The 17741-nt window shown below is 57.7% G+C and overlaps 8 protein-coding genes across 8 annotated transcripts; 3 read left to right on the forward strand and 5 right to left on the reverse strand.

Moving 5' to 3' along the window:
• Nucleotides 1–109: 109 nt before the first annotated feature.
• On the reverse strand, nucleotides 110–1773 carry L226DRAFT_549205 (xylose reductase; the record flags this gene model as incomplete). The annotated part of the gene is made up of 12 exons (XM_067682656.1): nucleotides 1657–1773; nucleotides 1584–1597; nucleotides 1499–1514; nucleotides 1422–1445; nucleotides 1241–1370; nucleotides 1170–1183; nucleotides 1085–1114; nucleotides 875–1025; nucleotides 744–822; nucleotides 440–687; nucleotides 212–372; nucleotides 110–157 (listed from the first exon to the last, which is right to left on the reverse strand). Exons 1-12 carry the CDS (start codon nucleotides 1699–1701, stop codon nucleotides 110–112), a joined length of 960 nt encoding a protein of 319 aa, XP_067542935.1. The 5' UTR covers nucleotides 1702–1773.
• Nucleotides 1774–1948: 175 nt separating this feature from the next.
• On the forward strand, nucleotides 1949–3806 carry L226DRAFT_607498 (uncharacterized protein; the record flags this gene model as incomplete). The annotated part of the gene is made up of 2 exons (XM_067685812.1): nucleotides 1949–3361; nucleotides 3475–3806. 2 exons carry the CDS (start codon nucleotides 1949–1951, stop codon nucleotides 3523–3525), a joined length of 1464 nt encoding a protein of 487 aa, XP_067542936.1. The 3' UTR covers nucleotides 3526–3806.
• On the reverse strand, nucleotides 3787–5845 carry L226DRAFT_564947 (uncharacterized protein; the record flags this gene model as incomplete). Its single annotated transcript, XM_067683721.1, has 5 exons — nucleotides 3787–4037; nucleotides 4096–4150; nucleotides 4209–4960; nucleotides 5018–5174; nucleotides 5234–5845. The coding sequence occupies 5 exons, from the start codon at nucleotides 5843–5845 to the stop codon at nucleotides 3787–3789; spliced, it is 1827 nt and encodes a 608-aa protein (XP_067542937.1).
• Nucleotides 5846–6163: 318 nt separating this feature from the next.
• On the reverse strand, nucleotides 6164–8412 carry L226DRAFT_528536 (uncharacterized protein). Its single transcript, XM_067679390.1, has 5 exons — nucleotides 7732–8412; nucleotides 7516–7675; nucleotides 6674–7455; nucleotides 6549–6618; nucleotides 6164–6487 (listed from the first exon to the last, which is right to left on the reverse strand). The coding sequence occupies exons 1-5, from the start codon at nucleotides 8353–8355 to the stop codon at nucleotides 6261–6263; spliced, it is 1863 nt and encodes a 620-aa protein (XP_067542938.1). The 5' UTR covers nucleotides 8356–8412; the 3' UTR covers nucleotides 6164–6260.
• Nucleotides 8413–8512: 100 nt separating this feature from the next.
• L226DRAFT_528538 (uncharacterized protein) lies at nucleotides 8513–10751 on the reverse strand. Its single transcript, XM_067679391.1, has 6 exons — nucleotides 10101–10751; nucleotides 9745–10047; nucleotides 9471–9688; nucleotides 9275–9415; nucleotides 9105–9211; nucleotides 8513–9044 (listed from the first exon to the last, which is right to left on the reverse strand). The coding sequence occupies exons 1-6, from the start codon at nucleotides 10567–10569 to the stop codon at nucleotides 8714–8716; spliced, it is 1569 nt and encodes a 522-aa protein (XP_067542939.1). The 5' UTR covers nucleotides 10570–10751; the 3' UTR covers nucleotides 8513–8713.
• Nucleotides 10752–11323: 572 nt separating this feature from the next.
• Nucleotides 11324–13318, forward strand: L226DRAFT_528539 (uncharacterized protein). Its single transcript, XM_067679392.1, has 6 exons — nucleotides 11324–11478; nucleotides 11535–11545; nucleotides 11599–11830; nucleotides 11892–12380; nucleotides 12486–12547; nucleotides 12687–13318. Exons 1-6 carry the CDS (start codon nucleotides 11404–11406, stop codon nucleotides 12883–12885), a joined length of 1068 nt encoding a protein of 355 aa, XP_067542940.1. The 5' UTR covers nucleotides 11324–11403; the 3' UTR covers nucleotides 12886–13318.
• Nucleotides 13319–14982: 1664 nt separating this feature from the next.
• Nucleotides 14983–15430, reverse strand: L226DRAFT_24187 (uncharacterized protein). Its single transcript, XM_067673181.1, has one exon. It carries the CDS (start codon nucleotides 15339–15341, stop codon nucleotides 15102–15104), a length of 240 nt encoding a protein of 79 aa, XP_067542941.1. The 5' UTR covers nucleotides 15342–15430; the 3' UTR covers nucleotides 14983–15101.
• Nucleotides 15431–15612: 182 nt separating this feature from the next.
• On the forward strand, nucleotides 15613–17557 carry L226DRAFT_564951 (uncharacterized protein; the record flags this gene model as incomplete). The annotated part of the gene is made up of 5 exons (XM_067683722.1): nucleotides 15613–15806; nucleotides 15862–16002; nucleotides 16056–16135; nucleotides 16198–16562; nucleotides 16619–17557. 5 exons carry the CDS (start codon nucleotides 15613–15615, stop codon nucleotides 17555–17557), a joined length of 1719 nt encoding a protein of 572 aa, XP_067542942.1.
• Nucleotides 17558–17741: the final 184 nt, after the last annotated feature.

Raw genomic sequence — 17741 nt, forward strand, 5'->3', positions numbered from 1 at the left:
CATGTATCACGGCTCTGGATCGCTCAATCTACAGTCTATCCTACACATTCACATGCAACTGCGGCTGATTCATGACCCCGACTGACTCTCAAGACGATTCGTATTCGCTCTAGGCGAAGATGGCCAGCCTAGGATCGAGCTCAGCGGGGTCGTTGAGCTACGAAACCCCTCATCAGCTTATTTCAGAAAGACACCATGTGAGTCGACTCACCCGGAGGTTCTTGTTGAGTGCGCTGATGCTCTTCATCTCCTCCTCGGACAGCTCGAAGTCAACGGACGCGAGGTTCTGAACAAGACGGTCGTGGTTGTTCGACTTGGGAATGACAGCAAGGCCCTGCTGGAGCGCCCAGCGGAGCAGGATCTGTGCAGGAGCTGTATGCCAATGACAACAGTGAGCAGGCTTCCAATTGACCGTTGTCGAGAGAAAAAAAAGACCGACTCTTCTGATTCTTCGAAGCGATAGCGGTAACAGTATCGTGCTCGAGCAGACCAGCTGATCCCTGGTAGCCGAGCTCGACATAGCTTTGGGGGCCGAAGGACGAGTAGGCGGTGATGGCAAGACCGAGCAGCTTGCAGTACTTGACGAGGGCCTCCTGAGTGAGGTAAGGGTGGAGCTCGACCTGCAGGACCTGGGGCTCAATGCGAGCATAACGGTGAACGTCGTAGATGAGCGCTCCCTGAGCGTTACTGTGTGTATCCCACCGGTCAGTCCCCTGCAACCGAGGGGCATTTATCCAACATACCTCAGACCGATGTTCTTGGCGAGACCTTTGTCGACGAGCTTCTCAATTTCGGTCCACGTCTCCTGGAAGGGAACCTTGACTGAAAAAGCGAAATGAGCGGGCATGGATACTGCGCTCGTGCATGCACTCACTGGGGTGGATCTTGCCGTCAAGTCCCCACCATTCCTGAGGGAACTTCTTCTCGGGAGGAATGTACTCGATGGAGATGGGGAAGTGGACGAGGTAGAGATCGAAGTACTCAAGGCCCCAGAGCTCAAGGGACTTCTTGCAGCCCTCCTCAACCTATCATGAGGGTCAATGATGTCACCAAAAATAGGAAGACGGAACTCCATTCCACGTACGCGCTCCTTCTCGTGGTATGTGTTCCATAGCTGCATTCTCATGGTATCAGACCGTGTGCACCAATCAGAGAGCCTGAAAACCGACCTTGGAGGTAATCCCTGCGAAAATGGTTAGTTTGGCTCAATTGGGCGTCTGATGGGAATGAGGTTACTCACAGACATCCTCGCGCTTGACGAGACCGTCCTTGATGGCGCGAGCGAGACCCTCGCCAGCCTCCTTCTCGTTACCATAGTCGAGAGCGGCGTCGAAGAGACGGTAGCCCTCCCTGATGGCGTTGTAGACGGTCTGGGGAAAAGCTCAGTATATGCGTATCGTGCCGAGTCCCCGAGGACAAACCTGCGCGCAGGTCTCTTTGGTGACCTGCGTGGAGTGGCGTTAGGGCGGGCAAACTCAGACCAAGCGCATACACTCACCTTCCAGAGACCGAAGCTGAGAATCCGCGGGGCTGTTTGTCAGAGAGGCGTGTCCATTGATGGTATGCGGTGATTGGGAGCTCACCCTACAAGAGGCATCTGTGTATGCGCCATACGTCATTGGTGCACGGTCGACGCATACACGATGGGGCACATACCTTTGCGCCGGTGCGCTTGAGGGTGACGGTGGTGACATGGGCCATGGCTGGTGGTGGGAGATGGGTGAGGAACGAAGAGACGGGGAGCGGGGGCTATTTGAACTGTCGCGGACGGAGACCGGTGCGAAGGGGATGTGGCGGGCCGCGGGGCAACAGAACACGACGTCGACAGTATCGATGAGCATCGATGTGCGCGTGCGGCGTATCGACAGCAAGTCCGGGGGTCAAATGATATCATCCTCGTCCCCGGCGTTTCCTCGGCGCAACTGGGGTTCTTCAGCACCTTCCGGATATGGACTGGGCGGGCGTTGCCGGAGAAAGTGGGACGCGTGCAGAGTCTGCAGACCTGAGTCGGACGACGGGCCCACCTCTCTCGGCGTCGCGCGTCGGTCGCTGGTCGATGCACATCCACGTCGTCGGCCTCGGTGCTGTCGGGTCCTTCGTCGCCTTCCACCTCCGCCGCACCCTCGCCCCCAAGCACTCCGTCTACGCCCTCCACCGCATCGACACCGCTCCCAGCCTCTGCGCACCCAGCATCTCCCACAGGCCAGATGGCTGGTCCGTCCTCCTCGAAGCCGACGGCGTCACTCATGCCCAGGGCAACATTATGCACCTCACCTACCACCCTTATGACTACTATCCCTCCGGTTCCGTCCGCTTCGCCCACTGGGACCCCACTCGTCGCCGCGACTTCGAGCTCCCGCTCTCCCGTCCCGATGACCCCCACTACATACCCCATGCGACCCATCCCATCGACTCCCTCGTTGTCGCCACCAAGGCGTTTGCCGTCCCAGATGTCCTACATGGTCTGCGCCACCTCATCTCGCCCGATACTACCATCGTTCTCATGCACAACGGCATGGGTGTCTACGAGAAGTTGACGCGCTCCCTCTTTCGAGACCCCGACGAGCGCCCCAACTTCGTTCTCTGCACCAACACCCACGGTCTATTCCGCAAGGATCTTCTGCATGTCGTCCAGACAGGGTATGGCGAGATACAGCTCGGAATCGCGCCTGACCCCCTGAGACGGAACTTCGAGGCAGCTCTCACCCGAGAACCGCGCCAACAGTCGCCCTATACCGAGCTCTCCCTGGACGATATCGCGGACTCAGGGGAGGGCTCTTCCGGTGCCACTCCGCGCTACATCAACCTGCGCAACACCATCGCTGCCCTCACCGGTGCTCGTGCCCTCTGCGCCACTTGGCGGCCATACCAGGAAGTGCAGACGGCGATGCGGAAGAAGCTGGTGGTCAACGCGTTCGTCAATCCCATCTCTGCTCTCCTCCAGTGCAAGAACGGGGACACGCTCAAGTCCCCCAATGGCCAGTGGATCATGAAACGACTCTGCCAGGAGGCCGAGCTCATCTTCAGGGCGGAGCTCGACGAGACCAATCAGTCGCGTCAGGCAGCATATAAGCAATTCGTGGAGAACCATGCTGGAGCAGAAGAGACCATGGCGCCCCCCGAACCGTTGCCTTACCCTCGCGGGTTGACGAAGGGTGCTCTGAAAAACGAGACCGTACGGATTGTCGAGCAGACACAGCACAACTATTCTTCGATGTACCGCGACGTCAATCTCGGCCAGCGGACGGAGATTGAGTACATCAACGGGTACCTCCACAACCTCGCAAGGCAATACGATCAGTCCGCGTTCGTCAACGAGATGCTTTACCAGTTGGTGAAGATGCGTACAACCATTCCTTATGTGGGCAAGCCGACTTAGCTCGTGCGTGACCTGCTATTGACCACCCCGTTCTGCAGGTGCGCGATGCTCCCGCCGTCCCCCCATCACCCTAGGCTCATTTTTTCGCTCCGTAGGTCGCGCCTCGCGCTATGATGCCTGGCTCAGCTCCGCCCTTCGGGGTATGAAGCGTCAGGACCACCCCGTATGCGTCGCATCGCGGACACCCTATCCTCGTCCTCGGCCCGAGCCTATGACAGGTAGTACGTAGCATTACCCCGCTATCCGCTATCTGCCTGCAACGCATACCTCGAGGCGGCGCCAGCCTCGCCGTCGCAACAATTGCTACCTCGGCTGTCTGTGTAGCTGCAAAAGATGCCGTATAGTCTAGACTACATACTACTCGCGATACATTGTACAGTAGACCCACCGGGAAGGAAACAATGTACCTAATTGCACGAGTCTTTCTCCTTAGCCTTGGCTGCTGAGAGCTGGTCCTCGGACCAACGTATCCCCGCTTCGAGGTCATCCGGATACTGTTGCTGGAGCTCGACAGTCGGGATCAGACGACCTCCTACCCCATCTTGGCGCGGGGAGTACACGTCCTCGAAGAACCTGTCAAACTGAACCATGTGCTTGCGCAGAGACAGCAGCATTGGGCGTGTCAGCGGCTCGGCATGTTGCCAAAAGTCGTACGCATCTGCAGACTGGTGGGTGAGCGAACACAGACAGGAGTATCGCAAGCCTGAGGGACGTACGCTGAAAGCCATGGTTGGTTAAGATAGAGTACCTAAGATCGCCATGCCTGTCGGTCTGCATTTACACAGTTAAGAGACCCCACCCATTGCAGTAGAGAGCATTATCCACGCACCGCCCAGCCGATGACGACCATGTAATTGACCTCATGTTCAGGTTGGCTGCGAGTGCTGAACGTGAACGCTGCCCCTACGAAAGCATGTCCCCGCATGCCCTCCGGCCGTCGGCGAGGTTCTTTGAGGATCTCATACTTCGAGTGCCCGGTTACCCCTGACTCGAGATCCGCCACGAACCTCCGCCGCTGATCCTCGCTCGGAATTTGGGGCATAAGGCCGTTCAAGAGCACGATCTGCGTGTCCAGGGGACAGTCGTCCGCGACTTTCGGAACTAGGTGGATCTGACCCGCGTTCACAGCCGCAAAGGTCATTGTCACCGCGTACTCCGCCCGGAACGGGGTGTGCGTTGGGGGCAGGTTGTACAGGTTCAGGTCCGCAAAGCCTGCCATCGACGCGAAGATGTTGTTGATAACCCGGGCGAGCAGTGTGCGGAGGCTCGCTGGGGTCACGGCGTCAGCAGGGAAGTTCGCCGGCAGTCCTGCTTCGCGGAGCATTACAGGGAGGTCGGTGCTAGAGAACACGACAGGGGGATCCGTGGAGCAGACGTCGAGCAGGATATCTCCTGACTCTGCGCCTGGCGAGGTTATATGGCAGAGAACCTTGCGCGGTGTGTTGGTCGCGGCGGCCTGGATGCCGATGCGTCGACATATGGCGCAGAAGGTGTAAGTGATTGACATCGGGATTGTATGGCGACGTCCTGCACCAAGGAAGTAGTGAGGGAACTGGTTGAATGGATGGTAGAATTCTCGTCCTGCTTGATGAAGTCAGCGACTTCTGGGCTGAGTATTTCCTTGATATGCCAATTCACCTGTGCCTACGTCGAACCCCTCATCATGAAGGAAGCCGCGGACGGCCAGAACAAGCCTCAACAGATCGTAGCCCGGTCGTCCATGGTCAATCACAAGACCCTCATCAAGCAGTCGCTCGCGACATTGAGCAGTCAGCTCCTCGAGCTGCTGCGTAACCTGATATTCCATATGTAAATGAGAGCAGCGTCGGGACTCATCGAACGTGTAGAACTCACCCGAGAGGGAGCCACGTCCGTGAATGCGGAAAGTCCCCTGAGCATATCCTCAAACCCGGTGGCATCCCCAGTGCGGGTTAGCAGGCGACACCAGGTCTCTACAGCCTCTCTGCGCGCGAGGGCACCCAGGGTCGCCGTAGCCCAAAACCGCCTCGGGAGAGCATACGGAGCCGGCTCCTCGTCCATGTCGTCCACTTCGAGGTCGCGAAACGCGCGAGGGATAGGGACTTGCATCTCGTACTCCAACGCGTCCCATATTCCGGCCCCAGATAGCTCGTTCGCGATGCGGTTCGCAGGGGCATCGCGGTCCGTGGGGTGTGTGCGGATGTAGTCGACCAGCTGGAGTGCGACCTGGTCGAGCTTGTAACGCTCGATGAACATCAATCGCCAGTCGCCCTGCAGACGGGCGCGTCGCTCGTCTTCTGCTTGTGCATCGTTGTGCCGATAACGACCTTGGTAGAGATTCGTCCACAGAGCATTGTCGAGGGCCGCCGCGCGAGCGACTGAGTTGGCGGAGAGGAAGCTCAAGACCGTCTTGAGGCTCGACGGGTCCTGACCTGGTAGCTCCTTGAGAATAAATGTGAGTAGCTCGACGGGTAGGGGGGCTATCATGATGCTCGTTGCAGATAGGGCGCGGTGGGAATCCCCAGCGAACGATGCGATGTGTGGTAGTCACCAAGTTATGTATGGTTGGTTCTACTTTGTCCCGCGTGTACGTATATGGATACGTAGAGTGTAGGGGGCGTGCTTCTCCACAGCGTCCTTTCCTGGCACCCTGGCCCGTACCTGGCACAAGGCGAGAGCTGGACAGTTGTGTAGAGACATGACGTTGCCAAAATCACCATGCGGCACGCCATGAAACCCCGCATTTGCCGAGAGGATCATCATCGAATCGGTCATGCATATAACGTCTCGTCGACACTCAGGCCTGCTGCATCTACCCGTAACCATCGTCAATTAGTAACTCTGCCTATGTAGCAATATATCGGTACTAGATTTCATGTAAATGCTAGAGGTACGCATGGTATCAGTACGGCTTCGCCTCGGGTATGCGGTCCTCAGGATACAGCGTGCGGATCTCCGCCGTCATGACAAGTCTAGTCGGTTGGCCGTCCTTGTCCGCGTCCTCAAACGAAACGTCCTCGACGTAACGTCCAAAATGGCTCCACTGCAGAGACCAGGAGCGTGCAAACATTTTCGATACTCCCTTAGGAACGTATGGCTCCAACTGAGATCCCTCGCTCATCAAGCCGGCTAGCAGGCAAGCAGGCGTCGGTGACCTGCTGGACGACGATAGAAGTTGCACTGGACTCACAATCATCGAAGGCGTCGGCGAAGACCCGACGTATGTAGAGCGACCATTCGCCTTGCTCGTCGACACTGACCTAAAGTATGGTCAGCTGCATCAGCATCAGATAGACCGAAAATCCGTTGGCGCACCTTCCAGTCGAGCTCAAAGCCCGGGAAGTTATCGCGTATTGAATGCGCAACGACAGAACCGACGTCAGGTATATTCTTGTTGCGCAAGTCCCCGGACCGGCGCATAATCAACTTGTCGAGGTCTTCCGACTCCCTCACTGAGAGCCCCACCTCGACTGCGAGGCCGCCACGTGGGGAACCAAGTGGGGCATCCGCGAGGAGCACGTCGAGCACGATCGCTTGCCAGTCGAGGGGGAACGTATCCCACATTTGGCCGTGATGGATGAGAGTAGGGGCCTCAATTGACGGAAACAACATGCGAGCGCATTGTATGGCATGTATTGCGGTACACAACCGCTCCTTCTCGAAGTGCAACCAGTCATCGTGCTCTTCCTCCTTGTACAGGCTCAAACTCTGGCCCGCCTGGTTCAGTGCAACCATGAACAATGCGTTCGCCGGCAGCTCGGGCATGCACATACGCGCCATCTCTGGCTGAAAGTGGCCTTCGCTCAGCCGGAGCACCTCCTGGTATATAGGCGTGTGATTGAGGGGTCGGATCAGTGGGGAGGTCGTGAAATCCACGACGACCGGAAGTTTCGCTGGATCCCGTGGGCGGACGCAAGACTGGTAGACAGGCGCAGTGCCCGATACAGTCATAGTCGGATATGCATCCAGGCCAAGACGGCAACATAGGGCCACGAAGAGCCACACCTTCGAGAAGGCGCTCAACGCAAACGAGAACTCCTCGGACTTCATCAGGGGTATGTGGGGGTATATATCGAGCAAATGCTCATCCATGTCCTCTATCGCACAACGGTGAGTATTTGTTGAGCGCTCTACTAATCGACAGTCGCTGTGCGTACCTTCGTCGTCTCCCATCCACCCTTCCTCGTGCATTTGAACGATGACAGTATCGCACGCCTTAGCTAGGTCAAACTCCGGGTTGGCTTGATCCAGTATGATTTTCTGCGCAAGGCACGTCTGGCGACACGACGTCGCGATGTTGTCTAGTGCTTGCGAGAGCTGCGCATTACCACACTTAGCATTGGGGTCATCGCGGGACACCTTGAAGCACATACCACATACGGAGACCACCCAAGGAACGTCGAGAACCCCAGCAACACCTCCTCGAAGGTAACTCCAGGGTCTCCCGCGACCGCCCTCTGCCACATACGTACCGCCCAATACCTTGCGATAACTCCTTGCACGGCCCTCGCCCAGTACCTTCTAGGAAACGCGTGCGGTGCCGCGTCCACGGTGCTCTTGTCGTGACGGCTCCGGAAGTACTTTGGCACCGGGAGCACCGTCTCCGCCCGCAACGCGTCCCACACGTCGAAGGACAGCTCCTGCGCAAGGACGCGTGCGCGTGCGCTGCGTCCTGGGATCTCGAGGCGGATCCCGTCAACGAGCTCTAGAGCGCGATGGTCAAGCTCGCGCCGCTTCATGTAAAGCTTGAAGTAGTTTCCGCCGAACTGCGCGTGACGGCGCGCCTCGTTCTCGGGGACGCATTGCGTGTAGCGCGACTCGTAGTAGGGTTTCCAGATGCTGGATACAGACGCGGCGGTGCGCAAGTAGGTGCTCGTCCACAGGACGCTGAAGAGTGTCTTGAGGGCGGACGGGTCCTTGGGATCAAGGAACCCAAGAGCGTGCGTGTAGAGCTCGACTGGCAGCTCAGGACGCGTTTTTGCCCAAACGCCTGCCATTCTCGTGCCTTTGGTCTGGCCGGTGGGCAAAGAGTGATGGGCGAGGAAACAGTGGTGGAGGTCGAAGAGATCTTGACGGCGCCTAAGGCCTAAGTAGCTGAAGATAACTCACCCTACCGCTTGCCGCCGCCGTGGGGCCGAAGGGTAATGTTCGAAAGCCACCCTGTGGTAGGTACTATGCCTCGGCCGTGTTCAAAGATTACAAGGTACGGCTTACATGGACGATCGAATGGAGTTGAATACGATACGGCCATCAATAGACATAGCAGTCTACGAGATACAACATAAACTATACATAAGTGAGGTCCTTTACAAAAATCCAAGGGTCCGATAGCCATGATCCGTGCGACGTAAGGACCTAGTGATCGTCTGCGCCCTTGTACCCCCACAAGACGGTGCGCGTTACACCGTCGTGCCAGGTCTCTACCCTGCGGCGAGACAGGATGGAATATGTAGACCTGTCAGTGCCAACGAAGCCCATCGCATTCGACTGGATCGCGGCATCCAAGATGACAGGGTACCACCGTCCGAGGACCTCGGCGGTACGGGCAGCCTGGTGGTCGACAGTCTTCCATCCCAGAGCCTTCACCTCGTCCCACCATGCGGGGTCGGTCTCGTCACTGGTGATGACCACGTGGTCCATAGGGACGTCGATGCCTTTCCGTACTCGAAGCTCGTCTTGCACCTCCCTAGTAACAGGAAGTTGTGAGCTACCAATTCAGTCGGACGACTTTCTGATATACACGCACCTCACTCTCCGCGCAATAACAGACAGCGGCGCGAAGCAGTCATCGGGATTCTCGGCTTGCCAGCACCAGTTCCTGAAGTCGCCGTGACGGACGTGGATGGCAATGTACTGGAGACGGAGCGCTTGTTAGAATCCATCCGCATCAGAACTTGAAGAACGTCGGTGACTGACCGGTGGGAGTTCCGCCTCCAGCTCCAAACCGAAGATCTGCTTAACGTACAAGGCGGCCATCATGTCGATGCGCTTCGTCCACCGGAAGTACCGGAGGACTTTCCTCCACTGAGGGGCGTAGTCGAGGTCGTATTCGTAAGACTGCAGGGCTGTTGAGTAGACGTTCGGACATGAAAACGAGAATCATAATGCCCACCTGTTGAGCACACGCGTAATATAGGTAATCGAAGCAAAGAAGATGGTCGTCAGGATCCAGGGAAACGTTGTGCTGTGGTGATGGCGTCGGGTTCCCGATACTCTTCGCGCGTTCTTGCGGGAAGCCTAACCGCGTCAAGGACCAGAACGTGCTGCACATGTCATGCGGATAGTCTGGAACGAGCTTGACCCAGCTGGGGGCCTTCGTGTACGACAGATCTGCCGACCAACGCCGTCAGCGGGGAAAGAGAAGGGGTCTCGCGAGAGCTTCTCACCAAGGTTGAGCCAACCTGGCACCGCGCTGTTTCTCGGGTGATGTTCGTTGTATTGGACAGCCTCCCAGACGTTCCAGCAGCCAAGATCATCAACAACGTCGCTCTCGGGGTCCTTAACCTCGTCCCATTCGACAATTGGGATACCTGACTCCTCGATGAAACGGGGGACATCGAAGACCTCACCGAAGGCGATGGGCGCCGCATCTCCGCCGATGTGGGATGGGGTGAACATGGCAATAATTGGCACCCGCTCGGTGAGGGAGCCGAGGTAAATGAGGTTGGCGTAAGTCATGACATCGTTTGCTGCGTGGAGGCGGGTAAGCGAAATATAGCGGTTAAAGTGGTGAGGTACGCACTCCATCCTGCCGAGATCCACGACGTAATGTACTTGGTGTCGTTGCGCAAGTTGTCACGGAAACTGGCAGTGGGAGGACCGAGTACATATGGTGAGTGGGCCAGCTCGTCTTCAAACTCCTCCGGATACGGCGGTGGCATTTCTGGATCGGTATCAGGTTCTACCGGTGCGTCGCCGGATTGAGAGGAGAGATCCGCGTCCAAGGAGGGCGGCACAGCAGGTGTGTAGCCAGGGACGGCATGGAGAGCATCGGTGGACCCAAGGAAGGTGAAGGAGAAAGCGATGAGAGAAAGGACAGTGAGGGAGAGGAGAGCGACGAGGGACCGCCTCTTGGGGAAGTAGGTCATGTAGCGTTTGGAGAGAGAACGGGCGGTGGGAGAAGAAGGTGGGGAAGAGTCTGCATAGGGGAGCAGGGGCACCCTTGAGTCGGAGCGTGCATGGGAGAGGATGCTACCTGGCCCGTCCTTCATCACTGCAGCTGTCCGGATGACTGGGTGGCGGGGGGCGGGGACGCAGATGGGGCGTCGGGGCCAGACGAATGCCAGTGGCAGGGCAGACAAGATGGCGACGGGCGATATTTAGATGACCCTCGCACTCTGGGGGGCGGAAATGCGGCCATCCTCGAGGCGTCACGGTCTTGACGAGGACCGACTCGGAGCCAGCACCAGCTGCATCTGCATCAATCCTCCAACTTGCCCAGAATTCCAGCAGGCGTCTCCGGCAAACCTGCGCAGATCGCTGACCCAGATTCTGTGACGCCCGGGTAGACGCCGTGACGGCGTTCCTGTCACGCCACTCGGGCCCAAACATGCAGTGGCATTTGGCGGAGGGCACCCAATCGCCTCGGTCCTCGGACGCGTTTCTGCCGCAGCGACGATAAACTTTCCGAGTGCATCGCGTCGGACTGTATGCATGTGTCTCAAGGCATCCCATCGCAGCAGCGGCTGAATGGTCGGTGGCCGCAGTGGCCCCGTCGACGTCTCGGCTTGTGACCCTCCATCGATCGTGGACACGCCTCCCCGGAAACCTCGGCCGGGGCCTGGTGACTGCGTTCTGCCCGTGTCCGCGTTCTCCTGGCAAATAATCAGTTCTCACGTAACGCCTTCTTCCGAGCATATCGACGCTAGCCAGACGCCTCGCCGTTCGTGTCGGCCGCACAGGTCCCCTCCATCCACCCCGCACGCCACCTTATTACCCCTCCGTTTGCAAGTCGCTAAAATGGACCTCCCTCGCCGTCCTCGTCCACATCGACCTCGTCGCCGGTGTCCGTCCCCTACGCATCGTCGCCTGCATCCTGCCCCAGCATGGATTTCAAGGCCCTTCCCCAGAGATGGCAGGTAGCCGCTGTCGTCTCGTTCTACATGGGTGCCGCCCTTGTCGTACGTATGGCCATGTCTACTCGATGCACGTTCGCCCTGACGCGGGATATTCACAGATGGTCTTTGTGTGGGTGTCACTGCATCGTATGCGGGCTTCAATGTACTCAACCTTTCTCCCAGTAACAAAGCCGTCCTCAACTCCTCACCCGACCTTCCCCTGCTCTTCCTCCTCATCCAGCTCGTACTTGCCGTGGTCTTGCTCCATGGCGCCGCACGTATCACGCCCAAGGTCGAGATTCCGACCATGGAAATGAGGACAGCAAAGAAGCTCGTACCAGTCACTACCGTCAACGTCATCGGACTGGTCTTCAACATCCTTTGCCTGCGCGGCGTTGAGGCGTCATACTTCCAGGTGCCTAGAACGCCACTATCAATCTTGATTAACGTGTACTGATGATGCCTTGCGTTTCCAGATTGCAAGAGGGCTCGTCCTCCCGCTCACGATCATTGTCTCTTCGATTCATGGTCGCTCGCTCCCGTCCCTCCGAGTCGTTCTCGCGGCTTTCGCCGTCGCCTTAGGATTTTTCGTCGGCGTCGCTCCCGATTCTACCGCAAGCCATTGGCGCGAGGCACCCAGCCAAATGTCCATCATCTACGGCGTGCTCTCATCCCTCTTCATCGCCATCCATGCCGTTCTGATCAAGTACTCGCTGCCGTTCGCACAGAACTCCACCATTCAGCTCGCGTACTGGCAGAACCTCGGCTCAGCAATCATGCTGGCGCCTTTCATCCTCTTCCAAGGAGAGCTCTCGAAGTTGGCAGAACTCCTTCACAACCCGGATTGGAACGCTGAGGTGTTTATGTGGGGAAGCCTCGTCACCGGTATCTTCGGCTTCCTTCTGTGTGTTGCTGGGCTGCTCAGTATCAAGGTTACGAGCCCAGTAACGCACATGTTCTCCAGCGTAAGTTCAATCCTATGCCGCTCTATGCACGCCGCCGCTTACACTGTCACCGCCCTTCACCCCTCCTGTCGCCGCAACCGCGATCGTCGATGTTGTGACGTTTAGGCGGCCCGCTCTGCTATACAGACGCTTCTGGGGGTCTGGCTCTTTAATGACCTGCTCACGAGGTGAGTTCTCCTGATCTGCTATGCCGGTCGCCCTTCGAATTATACCTGCACCCAATCTCCGTAACCCCGATGCGATTCTGTGCCTGTTTGTCACCCTCGGGTCTCCGTCCGCATGCTCACGTCGCTTCTTGTCCACCAGAAATCGCGTTGCGTCTATCCTCATAATCGCCGCCGGGACCATGTACTACACATGGGTCAAGTCTGTCGAGACCGCACCACCCCCGCCTCGCACATCGCCCACGGATGACGTGGAGGCGAGCGCCGGGGCCCTCCTGAACGACATGGATAACCACGATCAATATATTGACATGCAGGAGAAGAAAGCCCCTCCTCCCTAAATGTCATGACGATAGTGGCACTCCCACTACTCCGAATATGTCGGGATGGGCGTATCTGCCTCTCCGTCCTGACATGACGGATTGGCAGATGTCCCATAGTTGATGACTTGAGGCATGTATTTTTGACTGCATGATACAGCCAGTTGCTACAGGATCATGATGGGCGCGACTTGGACTCTGCATTCATGGGACGATGTATAGATAGAATATGTATTGTTGCTTCTCAATCTCCTCCATCTTTCTTGCACACTGTTCTACGTTCCCCAACACTGTTGAGCACTTTGTGTTGTATTGGCCAAGTCCTTCGGCATGATAGGGTGGTTCTCCGTGGGGGGTTTGGGGAAGCCTGGATGGGTCGCGCCTTGCCACAACGCTCTTGGCATTCCTTCTACCGCATCTGCCTGATCTCGGATGCAAATGTACTGTATGTATTGCAAGTCGGATGCGCGCGACGGGCGTCAGCTCGCTTCTAACGCCGTTGTGGGCCGCTCGGTTCCCATCCTTGCCTCCTGCCTGCGGCTGTGCTTCTGTCCCTTACGAAAGTACCTTTCACAGGGCCATGTGCATGAGAACCGAGCTGAGCTTGACGTCCACAATCCGACATCCTCACCAGCCCACCAATTCCCGCTCTGCATATGCCTCGATCAAGCCTACCTAGACGCCTTAAGTGCTACAATCCCATCGTCGTGCCGCGCTCGCCGCCAGACATCTACTCGAGGTGTCCATGTATCCATCGTATCCTCGCATGATCCTCCTCTGCCGGACTCCTATTTTTCTCAGGCGCTCCAGAACCACCGCACATCAAGCTCAAGCGTGGGCGAACCTCCACACAGCACCCGACGTCGCCCCCAGGCCGCTAGTGCGCGAAGACGTCGTCGGTGGAACGGGCCAGATTGGATAACAAGAGCCAGATTCTATCGTACCACAGAGCTCCGGACCTTGTGCTCGCGTTCTCCGGGCTGGTAAGACTAGTTCAGAGAAGGACGATTGGTTCTGATCGCCCACGCTCTAGGCTCAGGAGTCGTGCTCATACACGCTGCATTTCGGAGTCCCGTTGACGTCGACTATCAGTCCACAGTACACTAAGCCAGGACTCGCGGATTACTCGGTCATTCGGTCGGACACGCGTCCTTCTCGTGGCCGATTTACTTCCAGACGGCATCACCTCTCCGCTCCCAGTGCATTGACACATCCGTTTGCCGCCAGCCGGAGGAAGTCCCCGTTCGTGCAAGGCCCCGATATTTGTTGCGTACCTGTATTCGGTGCGTACGTCCTCGACTGCTGTACCCTTTTACGCCACGCTCGGAGGAGGAGAGACCCAGATTACTCTCAGGGGCCCGGGCAGCCCATCATCCATGTGGTTGTGTCCGCGATCTCGTTTAAGCTTACACGTAGGAGGCCGTCGGTGCGCGTACCTGAGATGTCGAAAGGCCGGTGGCATGCACATCGTCGCTCCGTTCTTGCTGTCACGCTAGCGAATCGAATTCTGGTCAGACGAGCAGTCACAGTGCCAATGATACAGGCGACATTTTGGTCCTGCAAATGGACGTGCCCAGGGCTGCGCCTGTATTTTTGGCACACGGGGCTTACCCTCCTGTAGACTCGGAGCAGTGGATATTGGAACAACACCTGCGTACTGCATAGTTCGCTCAGCTCCACGCCCCGAAGAGTGCCGCAGTAGCCTAGCTCTCCTCCGAAGCTTGCGTCCAAACAACTGAAGGGACGGAAATAGAATATGCTCGGAATGCGCGGAAAGAGTGGCCGCTGGCCGCCCCTCAGCTGCCCCCGGCGCACTGCATTTCTAGCACGGGTCTATTTTGCCTGCGCAGGTCCGATCGTTCAATCTCGTCTGTGGAGAGGAATCTGCATTTCGATCAGGATCGACTATGTACCCCGAATGCCTCTCTCGGGCAAAAGAAAATACATAATCGTGGCACGCCTGCAAAGGAACAACCGGGGAACAACCCTGCGACCGTGACAGAGTGTGCCGGCGTCGGTCGCCCATCACGGTGCTGCCATGACCCATCATTAATTCTGCCACATCTCGAGACCCCACCGCGCCTGCTACCTTCTGAGACTCCGACGTCGAGGGTACATCTGACGGCGCGGCAAAAGGCATGATTATCGATGTTTCGAGGTATCCTTGGAGTTCTCGCGGTGGTGCGTCGGCTTGAAACCCACGCTCAACGAAATTCCATGGGCCGGTCGCGCTCCTCTCACACCCAAGACACTCGTGGACGCACGTCCGAGCCGGGAACGGGCGTGCCTTGTCCGGCTCGAGGGCGGCCTCGATCAGTCGTATATGGTGATTCTAACTTTGTCCGAACTCGAGAAGATGAGCATCTCTGAGCAGGCGGGCCAATACTCAGTCGCGTTCGCCACTTCGGAGTGCATTCCGTCACGTCGGGCGCCACGCACCATCGTAGCATGCATGCCGCTGCCAGTCCACCGGCCATCCCTAGATGTCGTTCGCCGCGCTAGCCAAGATGGCCATTTATTGCCCTTTGTGCGGCGTACCTGCAACGCCGCTCTCGCGTCTCTCTGCCCTCTACTCGCGCCGCCCTTCGTCCGTGCAGCACCTAAAACGTCCCCCTGTGAGACCCTCTATACCACCAATACCCCAGTATCTGCGCGCCCTCGGCTCACCACGGACGTCATCGCCCTCCGGGTCTTAGTATAAACGCGTCCGCTACGCACCTGCATTCCGACTTGGACATGGCCTGCAAGATGGACTCCGCCTTCCTCACCCCTCCTCTCTCCGCCTCTGGCAGCGACACTGAGAAGCAGTTCTCCTTCGATCACCCACAGTCCATCGATGACTCCACTGCTCCCCGCACTTCCAGACTGCGTTACGAGAGGAAGATGGGCGACACTGAGCTCTCCTACTTCTTGCCGTCGCGGCAATCGGGCGTTAACGACATGTTAGTTGCATGATCCCGTAGTGTGCCGAATTGTGAACTCACCTTTCATCTGTAGGTACTTGCACCTTGGTTTCAAGGCGCATGAGCGTATCGCAAAGCGCTCCCGAGTATGCACTGCATGGGCTATCCTTCGGCTACGCCACCCCCTGCTGTGTGCGCGGGCCGACATGCATGACTACGACGACGTCCGATTTGTGTAGGCCGCATTTCTTCCCTCGTCGGCGATGCTATGCTGAATGCGCAGACTAGTTATGATGCACCCTCTTCTGCCGGGGACGCCTACATTGACGCGGACGCCAACCTAGAATATCGCATGCAAAACAAGGATGGTCAGTCTCTGAGCGTTCGGAACACGGGAGCCACATCTGACCTTCCCTGGTTCCTTGGACAGAACTCATTGACTCCTATCTCAATGGCGCGCGGACGCTCTCCAACACTCGTTTATCCTACCTCATCCTGTCGGAGCCCCTTAACTCCCCCGAGTTGATGCCTACGCCTCCACATACGCCATCGCCGTCCAGCGTATCGCTTGTGCTGGATGCAACTTCGGAGACTGAGGACCCCGGTGCGGAGACACGCGGCCAACGCCAGTATGAGCTTCTCATCTGCGCGATGCACTTCCTTGGCGACGGCATGGCGCTGCACCAGTTCGCAAACGACTTCTTCGGACTGCTCGGTGGTGAGAAGTCCGATGACGAGCTCCGAGACATGCTTCACGAGGAGTGGCGTGCCCGCTGGGGCGATGTGCCAGAGGAAGTAAGTTCACGCGGAATACATCTTCATTCAGCACGGAACTTACGGTGACGCAACAGCATATCCTTCCATCTGCACTCGAAGATAACATGCCGATGTCTGCTTCGCCTTTCCGCCGCGTCGCGGCCAAGGTGGACTTCCAGCTATCGCAACAGAAGCTTGTTGGTGGTCAGAGCTTCCCCCGGCGAAAGCACCCCGAGCGGTTCACGATCGTGCCCACCGTGTCTTTCCCCGAGGATCGCACTAAGGCCATGCTCAAGAAGTGCAAGGCGCACGGGGTCTCCATCTCGGCGGCGCTCTTCGCTATATGCAATGTTGCCTGGGCGCGTCTCGGTGCCGGCAACCGGGAGATGCCCACACTCATGTATTCGGCCCTCAACCTACGCCCCTACTTCACCAAGGCCCCTTCGTCTTCCTTGTGGAGCTCGTACTGGTACCTGGCTATCGGGTACTTCAACGTCATCCTCCCGAGTTTCCTCCCGTCGGGCGCTGCGTCTCATGAGGCCACCTTCTGGCTTCGTGCGCGCCAGGCGAAGGAGCAGAGCACGCGTGCGGCCAAGAACCCCCTCGTCGCCTCGCGCACTCAAGAGATGGCGAAAGAGCGCGGCGAGCGAGCGCGCGCCTGGGGGAAAGAAGACGACGAGCGTGAGAACGGGACGTACGTTCCTCCTGCGCCTGCTCCTGCACCGGCCTCCGACGTCTTTGCGAAGGAGCCTGTGTTCCCCGCGAGGGCGAAGGCGTCCTCCGCTGCGCTTATTGGACTATCGCTGCTGGGGAACCTCGACGGGATCTATAAGCACGCTGTATTCCCCGCTGTCAAGCTCCACACGTTGACCACTGGATCCCGGCAGCGCAATGGCGCAATGCTACTCTTCGGGTATACGTTCGCGGGCAAGCTTTGGATCAGCCTGGGGTACGATAGCAACGGGTTCGCGGGGGACGTCGTTGATCGCTTCTGGAAGGAAGCGTTGGACTGTGTTGACGAGTACTTGGGATAGACAGTGAATCGCTCGGTGATTGCGATGGACCTTCAGTCAACTTAACTCGTATATTCCCTCGAGGTTGCGAACTCATGGACGCGTATGTAGTATGCTAGTTTCTATGTTGTAAATCACATCCAGATCTGCTTCGGACCTGACTTCCATGAATGTCTTGTCTTTCCCTTCAAAATGTTTAAAAAAA

Source organism: Lentinus tigrinus (assembly GCF_003813185.1).
Source record: "Lentinus tigrinus ALCF2SS1-7 unplaced genomic scaffold L226scaffold_1, whole genome shotgun sequence".
NCBI classification, from domain to species: Eukaryota; Fungi; Basidiomycota; class Agaricomycetes; order Polyporales; family Polyporaceae; genus Lentinus; species Lentinus tigrinus.